Below are 15,472 nucleotides of genomic sequence, written 5' to 3'. Positions count from 1 at the left end.
AATGTCTTTTTCTGAGCAAAGTACTTGAAATGAAGTGGCAAATCTATTACAACACATCATATATTATATGTTGGACTAAAGGTAATATGTATTTGTTGAGAGACATTTTTTATATTTTTTTCATCAACCAAATTATTTTCCATTTTTTACATTCTGACAGAAAATTCTAAAAGAACCAAAGAAGTAACAGGTAATCGTTAGTTCAAGAAATGGTTGTGGTTGTCGGCTTGAGTTCTCTTTTTCAATTCTAGTGATTCGACTTATCTCTCTGTGTTTGGATGGGTTCCCAATGGGTGTTTCAGTTTCCTCCCACCATAAAAACTGGTCCTTGTGCGAGTGTGTGTACGTGTTTGTATCTAGTGATGGACTGGCGTTAGGGTTTTAGGGTTAGGGTTAGGGTTAGGGATAAATGGAGTGTATTCTGCCTTGCGCCCAGTGCTTGCTGGGATACGTTCTGGTTCCCATGAGACACTGTATTGGATAAAGCAGTTTGAAAATGGTTGGATGATTTGATGTATCCAAAGTAATTCCTGCAATTAAGTAATTAAGATCAAGAGTAGAATGAAAACCAGAGGTTTCTCAGGACCTCAAGGACTAAATCTGTCAGTGGTCTATGTCAGGCAGGACTAGCTCCAGTCTTAATTTCATTCAAACCCAGCACTCAGTGGTCTGAATCAGATTGGCATTGACTTATTTCATTTACCGACGTATCCCAGAACCTCAGTTGCTGCTGATTTAAAGAGGTCTAGAAAAGCTGCAGACTTTACTGATATCTAAGTAATGTAAAATTGAATGAAAGAGCAAAAGAAAGGTCCCAAAAAGATGAAACACAAAAACATTTGACTCATGTTGCTTGCTAGGCTGCCTGTAGCTTATTCATCCAAAGATCTAAACCAATCTTTTCTTAAACGATCCCAAGAAAAATGCTTTAACAACATACCTGGTGCCTTTTGGACTGAAGCACCTCTTTTCTTAATTTCCTTTTGTGTCCTCATATCATTGTTTTACAGCAATTTATGTAATTAATTTTTAATTAATTAATTTGTACCAGGTCTCTATATAGTCTCCTCTTTTCAAGACTGAAATGGTGAAAGTATTAACTGGTCTGTGTTAAAATGGCATAATTCCCATTAAGTGAATTTCCACAGTTTAATGAAATATCTGCATTTCAGAACATTTTTATTGCTTCCATCTCAAATTCCACAGCGACTAGAGACTACAGTGGTAACTCAAACCAAATAGGTTTATGATAATCAAACTAAATTATGTCAAAGTAAATGTAGGGTTGAAAACTAGAACACCGTGTGTCTCTCTAGGACCAGGAATGATGGCTCTGTGTTAGAATGTTGCTTTGTGGAAATTTTGGTTCTGATTGCACTGCCTGATACAACTGTTGTGAGGAACATTACAATCTAGCCTGGTGTCTTTCTTTCAAGATACGGGCAGTAAAATTAACTGCTTTCAAAATAGTTTATGAGATACAAATTATCATTATCTTGTTTGAGCTTTAGCTGAGAAATGAAAATGACTGAGACATTTTAAGCTAAATATTTAAATGCAAAATGCATGAGGAACAAATAAAATGTGTAAATGCCTAGCCCATCTGTGACTGTGTCTGTGGATTATCTCTTTCAGAACCTCACATCCTGTGCCTGTATAAATTCTGGAGTTGCTTTACATTCTACTGCCATTCCAGGACAATGTCCAAGCTCTGGCTGCCAAAGTACTTTTCATGTGTTTTTTACTGTATTTTGTGCTGGATGCTTCATTGGAGCCATGGGACACACTCCAACAGTAGTTATTCTCATTAGGTAAGATCCCTTTATCCACTCATCCACTAATCCCTAGTTATGGACAGTTAATGACTTAAGCAAAGTCACAAACTAGAGGAGGCCATTCAGCTCATCTACTGTAGCTCATCTGGCTGTTAGTAGTTAAGAGTTTAGAGGATCTCGTCCAACCACCACATGTTTCAGACACCCACTGCCCTCTCTGTATAAACACTCCTCCCATTCTTTGTTTTAAATGCAATTCTCTATAGAATCCAGTTGATTGACGTGCCCTTAAAGATTTTAATTACTTGAACTGTCCCTTCTCTGTCTACTCTGTTCATCACGTAAAAGATTCAGTTCTTTTATCCTGTGAGTGTTAAACACAGAAATAGCTGCTCTTCTGTGGACTGACTCCAGAGCTGCAGCATCTTTAAGACATGTACAGTTTATGTCATATACGCCGACAAAGATGAAAATTTGCAGAACCGTGTTCTACAGATTTCGGGGCCTTCAGTCCTAAAAACGTGAACTCAGTGTAGGATTGCATAGTGCAATTTTTTCAGGCCCATGGGAAGTGCTAATATTATTGCAGCTCATGTTTGAAGACAGCAGTTTGGAAAAGATCTTTAGGAGCTTGTTTACTAACTGATGGCAGTGGATGTTCCACTAAAAGACAAGTGCTGTCTATTATATTGTACAAGGTGGGAGCAGGTTGTTCAGCATAGAGTACTGCCACCACCACCTAATTTTCAATGTATTATTGACGACTACCTCATAATGACCTGTTAGATATTTGTCTTACTTAACAAAAAAACTAAGAGGATGCAGTCAAGTGCTTTTTCTTGTATGTGGTTTTATGTCTTTGGTATCAGTGAGTTGTGATATACTGTATGTGTGGACCTATTCTCATCTTCTTGTAAGTTGTTTCTCTAATTTTGAAGTGTATCAAAGTATCACAGTTATGAATATAGAAGTATTTTATTTTTCATTACTTTGATTAACTAGTGTAAACATACTTTAATGAGGGACTACAGAACTACATTACCACAGAAATGTCACTTTTGTTTTTCCTTCCCTTAACACATAGTGTACAAATCCTTGTTCCAACCTTCATCAGCTCTGAGTACACATCAATGTAATTACCATACAATATCTGGATAAAGATTGTTTTTTTTTTCAATTTAGTTTGGTAAATACAGTTTTAGACACTGGGAATAATCACACTGATTGATTTCCATTTGCCAGGTAGTATTAAATTCAAATTATCACCTTTTAGAAAGTCTCCTTCATAATCTTCTTAATGTACATGACTATTCATAAAATGCAATTATCCCTTAAAAACCCTCTATACTGATGGAAAAAAGAAACGCAACATTTTCTGGAATACAAATACTGTAGTTATAGTTTATGTACTTTCATAAAAGTTGTCAATTTGTTTTAAGCCCTGGGACCAGCTATACAGCTTGCGCAGTGAAGCACTGAAACTTGCCAATCACATGAAAGCTCGTTAGGTGCACTTTTACCCAACGAGGTCCAGGTGGTACAATGCCTGATCAGGTCACCTTTAACAAGGCTTTAATTCAAAGCTTAGGTCACTGCAAGAAAAAGGCCACACTTAGTCAGTTTTCTGTGCATTCCATAATTCCTTGAATGTCACCAGAAGCAAGGGAGAGGGCCATTGGCATGCTGCAGACAGGCATGTCATGTGCCAACGTTGCCAGACACTATGGAGTAAGCCGCTCCACTGTGTCCTGACTGCAGAGAAGGTTTCAGCAAACTGGCAGGACAGATGACCATCCAAGATCCAGTCGCCCTCGAGTGACCACACCAGAGCAGAACCGACCCATAAGAATGGTCCATCTGAGAGATCGTTTCAGATCTGCCACTTGTACTGCTGCTGAAACTTCCGGCAGACACAATGCCCGCATCATTGACAGGACAGTGAGGCTCCATGCTGCTGAACTTAGAGCAAGGCAATCTGTCAGAGGCCCTCTGCTCACACCTGACTGGCTTGGGCCAGACAGAGGGAGCGATGGACGCAGTGGCATCAGGTCCTCTTCACGGATGAGTCACTCTTCAGCCTGTTGCACGCAGACGGGAGGGCCAGAATGTGGAGGAGGAGGTGTTGCATTTCTTTTTCCCATCAGTATATATTTAAAATATAAAAATGTCCAGATGGAAATGAAAATTACAATTTTATTGTTTCAATTATATAAGAGTAACATAAATGTAAATTTAATCATGTAATATGCTGTATCATTATGTGATACCAATGTACTGTAACACACCCAATTCAAGGTGTACAAAATGAACATTGTGCATCTTTGTAGTGCAAGCATGCCAACCATTAATTCATTTATGGTAAATATAAAAATGAGGTTCTAGAATTTGGAAAGCAGAACAGAGTGGATATGTAATTATTCATCTTTGCACATCCATATTATGAAGTGATCAATTTACATTCACATATGATTACACCAGATATTTTCCAAACCATACATAATCATTGATATCTTTGGAAAAGTGTTATACAGTATAACTGAATTAAGCATGAAGGGTACACAGGGATAAAGGTACTTAATAAAATTAATCCCTAAGAATAAACAATGTGTCTAAAAATGTGCACAAAACAAAAAACAAGCTGTTGGCAAATGGGAGAATTTCAGAGGGTGTTTATCTATTGTAAAAACAACTTTCAGAGTCTAAGTCTGGTTCAGGAGCATACAGTCTCATTCTCACACATTAGGGAACAACACCTAATATTTTTATAGTTCCATAAACCTAACCCTAACAATGTGATTTCAATGACAGAAATGGGAACTTCTGAGATATAGTGTGAAAATGCTCCCCTTTCCCTCAAAACATGGCCATGCAGAAAGCACAGCTTATTTCTTTTGTGCATAAACAAAATGGCATCCTACTTTTCTACCTTACAACATATTTTAAAACAGGATGGACTTGTTCAATTGTATTTAAAATACAAAAGTGGCTTATCAGTGATGTAGAAATAATTTTCTTAGAAAACGTCCTGTTGATTATCAGATGGGTGGGTCAGCAGTTGTAAACATTCCTGTCTTGTAATAGACGGAACAATCATATTTTTTGTAAAGACATTTTCAAAGTTTTTATATACAGTATATATCAACATCTTTCATCTGGATGTCATTTTTTTAGTCTTCAGTATTGTATAAAATACTTATTAGGTTTCATAAAATAATATACCTCCTTCTTAACTCAAAATTAACTGACTTAACTTTCAGTTAATGCTGATAGTAAAAGTTGATTGATTTAAAGTATTAAGTACTTAAGAATATAAAAGTTACAAACAAGAAGAAGTCATTTGGTCCATGTAGCCCATTTGATACTTTCAATGGGTAGTCTGTCAACAAAGGCATTTATACTGGACTGGACTGAAGAACTAGTTAATTAAAGTGTAGACCCACTGAACCAGACATTACATACCCATTGCATAATAGATACTGTCCACTAGGTACAAACAGAAGTCTACTTCATGCAGATAATGTTATGTAAGTCTTGAATTGTGCTTTAGCTGGGGTAGGCAAACCCAGTCCTAGTCTGCTGCATTTGATTCTGGTTTTCAATCTCAGACCTTAATAAGTTAATTGAAGTAATTACGTGGATAAAAAGCACATTCGGCTGAGTGTTCTGGGTCTTAATCAGGTGCTAATTTGAAAGTGCCATTAAAACCTGCAGGAGACAGACACTCAAGAACTGGGGTGGCCTAGTCCAAACCTTTATCTTTAAATGAATTCATTGCAGAAATTTCATAACTATCCTTCATTCTTAGAGTATATTTATGTTGATAATTATCTAGTTGTTTACATATTATTTTCTGATTTATTTGTTTGGTCAATTTCACTGAAGAAGTATTGAGGGCAGTCATCTTTAAACACAAGTTACATGTGTTTTTAAAATGAAGAAGAATTCGGGGGAAATTGTTTTTTAGATGTATAAAAGATGTGAAAAAAGTCATGTAATTGTGTAGTATTAACCTATTTCATAGATCGTTTTTACTGATACACTTCTAAAGTTATTTTCCCCCAGCTTCTTGTTAATTTTTAAAAGGTAATCCCTTATTAAAAGTGATTACTTTCTTAAAGTAACTTTTCCTAATACAGCTTAAGACTCTAATAGCCATGTTGAAATACAGTACGTCTGCAGTGACCTTCACAAAGATCTGATAATAAATAATCTGATATAACAAGCTCAGTAAATCTAACATGGCTGAGAAAGTTTCCAAAAACAGATTATTCAACTTGTTTGGATTTTATGTAATCCAAGGAACTCATCCAGCTATTACTTGAAAGAAGCAATTATATCATCTTCTCCTTGTAGCACCCTAGCCCTCATCAACATAAGTGACTTTCTGGAGAAGGATGGAGGGATTACTACCAGTTTAAATTCCAATTTCTCTCCTTTGGCACATACAGCAGTGGTGTTTCATGAGCTTAGGTTTGAAGTTATCTTTTGCCTTATCATTTCATTCTTAACACAGTTCACTAGAGATTCAGTACCCTTCTCAGAAATACCTCTATTTGTTCTTTCAGGGCCGTGCATCCCCATTTGAAGTCATACGCACTTGGAATCCAGTTTCTGTTGCTCAGGGTTCTTGGTGAGATTTCTTTGTAGTCTTTGAACGATTTCACAATTTTGTAACTCAATGTTGTTGGTTATGTATGTTTTGACAACAAATATAATTCACTTTTTAATTAAACATATACATATAAACCTTAATTAATACGAAGGGACTTTTCAATAGTCCATCTTTTAATCGTTTTTTTTGTGATGGAACAAGTAAAGGTTAATCCATGCTGAACAAAAAAGAGTAAACACAAAGTTTCAGATGTAGAGACTTCTTTAGCCACTCCTGAAGAAGGCTCAACAGTGTCTCCTTTCTATTTCTCAGCGTAGAATTAAGCTTTGCTTGTTCCTTTGCAGCCAATGCATGCTGGCTCAGTTCCCCACTCACACATGCTGTAGCTTTTACAGTCAGGCATCACTTAGTTAGAAACCTTATATAAGCTTGTTAATTACATAAATAGATTCTGTATAAAAAAAGATAGTGAACATTGTTCATTATAAGAATATACAGTATAGTGAAACATATACTAGTAACACATTTCATGTTTATTCTAGTACATTAAATTCATTTTCTTTTCTCAATAAATGTGAAGATTACCAGTAGTTTAGTCAGTGGTGTGGTTAAGAATAGATTGCCTTTCTCACATTTCTTAATCTCATCTTTATTTTCCCACAGCCTTTATCCCAATGCCTCTAGTGTTTGGTGCAGCAATTGACTCCACCTGCCTTGTGTGGTCAGAATCCTGTGGGAAGCGTAGAACTTGCTCTGTGTACAACAACGAAACATACAGATATCTCTACTTCAGCATCTGTGTGGGACTGAAGACTGCAGCTTTCATTCTGATGACAATGGCTGGTCAATGCATTAAAAGCAACCCCAAGAAATATCTTCAGGGAGACGAGGACAGCACTGAAAAACTGACTCCCACAGAATTGTTTGCGTCTACCTTGGCATTGGACACAGTAGGAGCTACAAAATCAGCTGCCGCAAGGACTACATTTATTTACCACCTAGGAGACAATGAAATGTGTGAGAACATAGAGTCTGTCCTTTGAAACTGAGATAGAACATTGAACTATACCAAATTTGGACAATAACGTAGTAAAAAATGAACACTGAAGGGATTCTCTGAGTTCGGTAAATTCCATCTGTGACTGGAATTTAGTCCAAAGACTTTCTTAGAGAATTTCTTTTGATACTCATGATAACATATTCCTCACACTAAAAGAATCTGTGTGGGACTAAAAGGCATATCATTGATAATGTGTATATCAATGTATACTGTTGCACAATGAAGATGCAACAGTTTTCCACCAATAGTTCATTGGCAGATAGGTTTTGCGATTTTTCTCAAGAAATAATTATTTCAAGCCATGTGATTTCAGAAAACTGTAAGTAACTGTAAGTGCTCATTAAAGCCAAACGTGCTGTAATGAGTTGATTACAATCTGCATGAACAGACATTATTAAAAACAGTATTCTATTTAACATAAGAGCAGTAAAATAAACAGTACTATCATCTCCTACTTTAGCATAGAATTTAGCCTGATTCCTGTCAGAATGATGTAGGTTTCTGTCAGTAGCTGTCTAGAAAATAAGAAGTCCTGTCCCAACAGTCAGTAGACAGAATCAATGAAATCAGCTTTGTGAGGGACAGGCTACATCATGGAAAGCAGTAGGTCACCACACAAGCCTGTCTGATCCATCTGCTTAATTGTTTTCAAATTTCAATGACTACAGCACGAGACATTCCAGTAACACACACACATTATCAGAGTGGCTGCAGATTGTCATGTACATATGATTTTTAATTTAACCTGCACTAAAATTATTGGAGGACATTCAGGAGAAACATTATAATTACAGTTACAGGAGCAATTGAGGAATTAAATTTCTTCTATGGGCCACATAAAATCTGAGGTGGAAGCAAAGAGAATTCTGAAATGTTTTATTCACTGAGTACACCTTTGGTGTAGGTGGGGTGCAACCTTACTGCTCAGTGATATATTGACAAAGGTCTTGAATCAAACCATTTCTGCAAGCCGGCTCATAAGAATTGATATTCCAGTTGAAAAATGCAAGGCCACTATTGTGTGATTATATTGGCAGTACATCAGAGAAGAATTTTTGGAATCCTGTAGTGGGTGAATCTTGCTCCTGATCTGAGTCCAGTACAACACTTGTGGGACCAAGTTGCAACACCATCAAAAGCAGACAACTACAGGCTGACAGAATTGTGTGACATCTTACAGCACCATTCAGAGGCTGACTAAATCTATGTGTCAGCACTGTCAGGAATGTCTAAATGCGTAGAGATCCCATAAGCAACACTAACTGTATGCTTGCATGTTGAAGTGTTTCACATTTCCTACTTAAAACCCATCATGATTATTTGACAAATCCGTTACTCAGTGGTGTAGTTATTTGTATCAGCTTATTTTTTCATAAGAAGAAAGAGAGGAAATGTTTCTTTACAATCAAGTAAATGCCATCAAAACATTAAATACATGCCAATCATATTGTAATCTTGAAGTACTGTAAAACTTTAATTTTATTTGTTTTTCTGTTTGCATTTCCATGTTATTGTCACTACAAGTATGTAAGTAATAGTACTGTATATTAATAGTATACATAAACATTAGCAAAACCCAAAAAGAAACAAAAGGTGCTGTGTATTCCATGTATGCAACAGCTTTTTAGTTTCAACAGTGTCCTTGATTGCACACTGGAAATGGAAGGTTGATCATTACACTTTTCTATAAAAGAAAAAAAAATAGAAACTAATGTTAAGGAGCTGATTATATACTGTGTACATTCCTATATTCCTTTACAGGGAATTAATACATTGATTATTAAACACATAAATCAGCTATATACTGTAAATCTGTCTCCAGAGTGGAATTCCAATATCAATTGATTACAATTGCTTGTTGGTATAGATTCTTTGTTCTGGTGAGACTGGTTTGCAGTTGTCAGATAACTTTCTACTCTGTTGATTATTAAATGCTGTTGACAAGCCATGTGCAAGAAAAGCTTAATTTTGTACAAATTGTGAGCTACAGTAACAGAATGGCTGTAACATACAGGTGTTATACTGTACATTGAGTGCATTTTAAGATGTTCAAAGCACACCAAACTCTTTATAAGAGGTATAAACCATTGTAGAACTAGGATGTGAATGTACTTCTTAGTCTGGCAAATAACGCCTAATAGAATCATGCAGAGTACAACAACAATGGCTAAATGTCCTATCATGACCACTTACCACCTACGACTAATCGGAAATTAGACACATGCTGCTGTAAAAACATCTGTCAGGGAGCACTTCTTTTGAGATGCGTGACTCACCATGATATTTAGCTCAACACAGCCCCTGCTGACATATTCTAATGTCATTTCTAGATATTTTAAGGTTTGCTTTATTTATCGCAAAGCTTGGCTGAGTGGAAATCCATGCACTGCAATAGTTTAACAACAGGCACTTTTAATTACATGGTAAACAAAGCTGGTGACTTTTGATATTGTGTACAGTATGTGGAATGATAAATTGTTTTGAAAGTCATGAAACACATGAAAATGTTTTGAAATAAGACATTTTTAGCAATATTGAGGATAATGAATTTATTCTCATTTTTACAATTACTAAAGATATGTTTACAAGTACAATAACTTTACTTCCATTGCCTGTGGAAATACAGTGCATTATTTTACTTCATTGTATTGGAGAATATATTGTATAATGTGAATGCCTACAGGAAGGCATTACCATCTGTTTACAGTTTAATTCTGTTATATTCCTGTGGTCGATTTTATATTTTGCATCTGCGTGTTTTAAGATCAGTGGATAAAAGACTGTAGCTCTGCTATAGTTTGTATTGTCAATGTGAAATGTAGCATTGTAATGAATTAAACATGACAGTTTGCTGTTTTGAAGATGCAGCAAAACCTTTGGTTTTGTCGTGTGCTTCTGTGTGCAAATCAATGGATATTAATCATGTAAACGTGAAAGTTGTTTCCATTTTAATTTGGAACAAAGTGGAGAAAGCCTGAAGGCATGTGTTCAGTGAAAACAGAATAATGGTTTGTCCTGATGGAGATCTCTTTTTCTGGGTGAGTAACCTTACGCCACACTTTTGATAACACAGTATGAAGGTAGAAAGTCCTGTAGAATCCCACTCTATCAGGACTTTGCAAGAAAACTGTTTGGTGGAGAAAGAGATTTTGTCAGCTCCCATTTATGAAGGTGAATATGTAGTTCAATACACATATTAATAACGTTATATCATATTTCTAACAAAATATGTACCCAAGTATCAAAGAATAAAAGTAGTTTCTTTGAATTTGTGGTGTAGGGATATTGTTTGTCTCAGTGTTTTGAAAACAATGTAACAGACTCAAAACATAAGATGATGTACTACTGTATCAAAGGTGCTGGAGAAAATCCAGATTATAATTATCCATCCATCCACTGCTTCCAATTCAAGGTCATGGGGGGAGTAGGTGTCTACCCCAGCAAGCAATGGACATAAGGCAGGATACACCCTGGACAGGACGCCAGTCCATTGCAGGCAAACAAAGACACAGAAATACACACTCACATTAGTGCCAATTTTCCCAAATGCCAATTAACGTACCGGTATATTTTTGGATTGTGGGAGGAAACCAGAGCACCCGGAGGAAACCAACATTAACACGTGGAGAACAGAGAAACTCCAGGCAGAAATTATTACTGTTGTTGTTATTAAGATGACCTTTCTAATGATTCAGATTAATTTAAATCATAACTCTCGCCTACCTACGATTTGCAAATTGCAAAACTTAATCCTGATGACAACATTTTGTTTGCCAAAGGCTTCTTTTTTACACCCAGTGGAATTAATTAATATTAATTATTCTGTATACACTTCATTATTATTTCAAGACTTTGGAAAATTCCTGCAAAATATTCCACAGAGGCAAACATGTTTTTCTGTTTCTTTGACTACATTTAACATTGCACCAATGAGTTGGACCAAAGCAGTTCAGGAGATGTAAAAGTATTTCTGATGAGATTTTAGACAAGACTTGAAGCATTGAATAAACTTCAGTGTTAGCCATTATTAACAATTTCATGCCTCTATAAAGGTCTGTCACAAGTGAACAAATCTACACATTCAGTGCACTTTAATTGACTCAGTTCAAAGACATGATCCACGCAGAAACATTTAAATATTAATGATGATTCTAGTTAATGTCATTTTGTGCACATTTCAAGCCTGGCAAATCTAAACCACATTTTATGCTTCCGGTTCGAGTCATTGGTTTTTTTTAAATAACTGGATTGCACGATGATGGATCACTTCTTTCTATTTAACATACAATTATTATACACTCGGTTGACCCATACTATAGCTTTTTCAGGATGCTTTATCAATAACTAGATGCTGAAAAAGTGTATCAAAAATATATGTGCAATACTAGCAGGAGGGTAACATGCAACACGGTGTGAGAATTTGTTTGTGACTTACCAGTTTTTTTTTATACTGCAATTTTGGGGGGAATACCAAATTGCTAATGTCAAAATAAATTCGGCTCACTTTTTGAGCTGACATGACAGACATGTTGAACACATGCATAAACTCTGTGCATGTGTTTGTTGTTGTTTAAGTAACAGTTTCTTATTTTTTGAGAAAGGTAAAAAAATGAACAAAAATCATACTATATGGATTATATACTGTATAAGAAGCTCAAATTCAAACATAATAAATTATTTAAGTAAAACTAAAGCGCTTGTCAGATCTTCAAGCATCAACAGTAGACCGATAAATTAGATAGAGGACTGATGCATCCTGTACTGAAAATCCAGAAAGTGTGTAGATGCATTGCAAGCTCTAGGGGTTATTACTATAGGGGGAACTATTGTACAGCCAATCAAAAATTACACTGTTCACATATGAACCTACCCAGCTACAGGCATCTTTATCCAGTTCTATGTCTATCACAACAGAAGAACGTCCATGGAATTGTGCAGATGTTTGGTTTATTGCAATGAAATAAAAGACATGAAGTGAACAAAGTGCAAGTAGGTGTTATAAAATAGGTCTGTTATTCACTATTGTTCCAGTGCACAACTGAAATAGGACAAATATAAAATATTTCATGAGTGTACATCTGATAGAAATCCCACATGGCCCCTCAAGCACAATTAGCACACCAGAGTCCTCCGAAGGTTTCTAGATACCTTTTGACTGTCTTAGCAGAGTATTTTGGATTGTTACTGTATGTCTTTGGAAAAAATCAGAGAGAATTTATAAAACTGAACAAAAAACATTTGCACAGTATTGTAGGTCTGCTAAAGGCAGTGGGAAATGATTTTCTCCAGCCTTGACCGAGTTTCTTCCTGGCTTCTTGTAGTCACAGTGTCAGTTTTAATCGAAGGAGTCCTTTATTGTTTAACTTTGGGGCATATACTGTATGTAGTGCACACAAATATAGTTACCATACCAAAAAAAAACCATAAGGTCTTTTGCGAGATGCTTTAGTTCATGTTAAAGGAATGAGATTAAGCTGTTTTTTTTTACAAATCCTAAAACACGCAAGATTGCATCTCACTAAAAATTGTTGTGTACAATTTTAAACATATGCCTAATTTTATGGTTTTGAATATTTCACAATATGCAATACAACTTCTACAAAAATCTAGTTTTCTCACATCACAATACTTTTGAAGATAGATTTTACAATTACATCAACCTATTGGCAGTTATTACATTTATAAAGGTAATATTTTGACATATAAATTAAATATTTTACAATGGAAGGTAGAATTTAATAAAAACAAAACTACCGAAACACATGACGCTGTTTACTGCATATTTCATGTTAATTAAAAAATGCCTGTTTAATAAAGATGAAGTCTAATTCCCAATAAATCAGATACGCCCTGTGTGTAGAGTAGTGTGCTTCTACATGATGCACTTATTAAACCTGACAGTTCTGATTAAATCAAAGCACTAAAGCCTCTCCCACAGCTATACAGTAAATTTACAATCACACAACAAACAGAATGTAATGGACAGAGACGACACTTCCAGCAGAGGGCAGTGGAGGCTGTTTTTCTAGGTAAAGGCACTATGAATCCTTTGTCCCAGAAAAAAAACATTTCACAGACCAAATATTCTGCATAAAACAACCACATACAGTCTACATTTTCAAAATAAATGGTATTATATTTTTACAGTTAAGCAATTTGTGACTGTATTGTTAGCATTGTCTGTGTTAACACGTGTTCTTCACTACCTCATTTAAATGCTCATTATTACTGAAAAGCAATGTCTTTTTTATTTAATCAAAGCCATATTACCAAATGATATCCTTCCTAGTCCTAAAATAAAAATAATAAATATAACAAAATGGGTGACTCTGGTGCTTTCATAGTCATCTTATTTACAATAAATGCAACATTCAAAGCTAAATCAAACATCATTTTGTGAGTATACCTGTATATGTGCTCACTTTTCTGCTTTCTAACTTTCAACTCCTTGTCTTAATCAACTCAAGTGTGTCTACAGGTATCTCTGAACATATTGGAATATTATGTGGTGTATCCAACAAGCTGTAATTACACACATCACATGGACAGTACAGGGAGTGCTCCTGTACTTTAAGATGCTGAAATATGCTTGAGTTTAAGCTACCCAAATATACTGTACATGGGACACATGACACATCTTGTTCTTCTAATTGTATTGTGTGGGAAAGAGTGTGAATTGTTCGTTTCTGCCTATTGAAATGAAGGTTCTGCTTTATACACTAATTTTCCGGTTAAGTGTGCTTTTATCTCCATATAGACACTCAATAGAAATTGTGGAATTATATTATGCATTATACCAGAATTGTAAATGATATTTAACTATAATATAAGCAGTATGTAATTTACAATATAAACAGCTAAACCCAAAAAAAAACAGAAGCATGAAGGATTTACAGATAGTCTTTTTATCTAATCAAATCATATGAATTACTGTCATTTTAATTTTTTTCTGATACGCAATACATAACTTCTATCATTATTTGAAATAGAAAGAGATACAGAGCCAAAGGGTGGACTTTTAATTACAGGTACTCAGAGGAGGCTAGAAAAGAGATAATTAACCCTTATGCATTCTCAATATTAATTCTACACAAAACCATGGATAGGACTATGAACATTAACCTGTCAGGCAGCAATATGCAAATCCTATTATAACTTGTAGAAACCACACCTGTTACATATACTGAGAAGCCATAAAATGAATTTGAATTCTTTTTTCCTTTCCATGGTGAGTAAAAGTGAAAAAATAATCTTAGATTTATGTAAATGTACATTTACAGTATAAAATAAACAGTTGATTAAAAAATGTAAAAAGCAGTGAATTTTATATATTTTATTTACCATGTTTCCCTTAAAGACTAAGAAGCATTTAAATGTAACAAATGCTATAACTGTAGGTTCCAATAATAATTTTCAGTAATCTCTCAGTATATACTGTGGTATACATGTATACCACATGTAGAAAATTATAATAATTAAAGAAGGTTTAATTAAGGTTTAAACCTTGTCTAATATGTTTCTTTTTTGTTTAGAGTGTATCTGAGGACCCTTTCTTGTAATCTTTTACACACTACCCATATACTGTACTGTAGCATACTCAGGTCTTTACACTGCAAACAAGTTTTCAAAGTTTGCACCAGTAACAGAATTACTAATTCTAAGAATTGATCTAAATCCAGAGCAATGTCCAATCAGAATTTTATCAGGTAATCCACCTCAAAGATAAAGTTCAAAAGCCACAGACTGATTAGTATGCCACTGCAATTATGAAAAGAAATTCTGGTGGATGTCCATTGACAAATATCTCCATGGTATTCAGTTCGCGTGTATTATTCAAAACTCTTATTTCAGTATATATTGATCAGCTGATAAGAAAAAAGTACATTAAACTTGATAAAATAACGGTAAATTGAGTACGTTGAGTAACAGACTTTTTAAGGGAAGTCTCTGCTCGTACAATTTCAATACTTTAATTGTTACGGATCCAGCCAGCAGCAATTAACCTACTACTTCACCACACGCCTT

At 35.1% G+C, this 15,472-nt stretch overlaps 1 protein-coding gene across 1 annotated transcript in view; it reads left to right on the top strand.

Moving 5' to 3' along the window:
* The window catches only part of LOC148673473 (solute carrier organic anion transporter family member 3A1-like), a 92,088-nt gene extending 81,764 nt beyond the window's left edge, over positions 1-10,324 (top strand). The window contains exons 9-11 of the mRNA XM_088629968.1: positions 1,636-1,811; positions 6,341-6,405; positions 7,051-10,324. Of these exons, the coding sequence (XP_088486094.1) occupies positions 1,636-1,811; positions 6,341-6,405; positions 7,051-7,430 (621 nt within the window). The 3' untranslated portion in view covers positions 7,431-10,324. The remainder of the gene's footprint in view (positions 1-1,635; positions 1,812-6,340; positions 6,406-7,050) is intronic.
* The last annotated feature ends 5,148 nt before the right edge of the window (positions 10,325-15,472 follow it).

Source organism: Lepisosteus platostomus, chromosome 4 (genome assembly GCF_059453375.1).
Source record: "Lepisosteus platostomus isolate fLepPlt1 chromosome 4, fLepPlt1.hap1, whole genome shotgun sequence".
Taxonomy (NCBI): domain Eukaryota; kingdom Metazoa; phylum Chordata; class Actinopteri; order Semionotiformes; family Lepisosteidae; genus Lepisosteus; species Lepisosteus platostomus.
The sequence above is the reverse complement of the archived record's forward strand: the minus strand, read 5'-3'. Positions and strand labels throughout refer to the sequence as shown.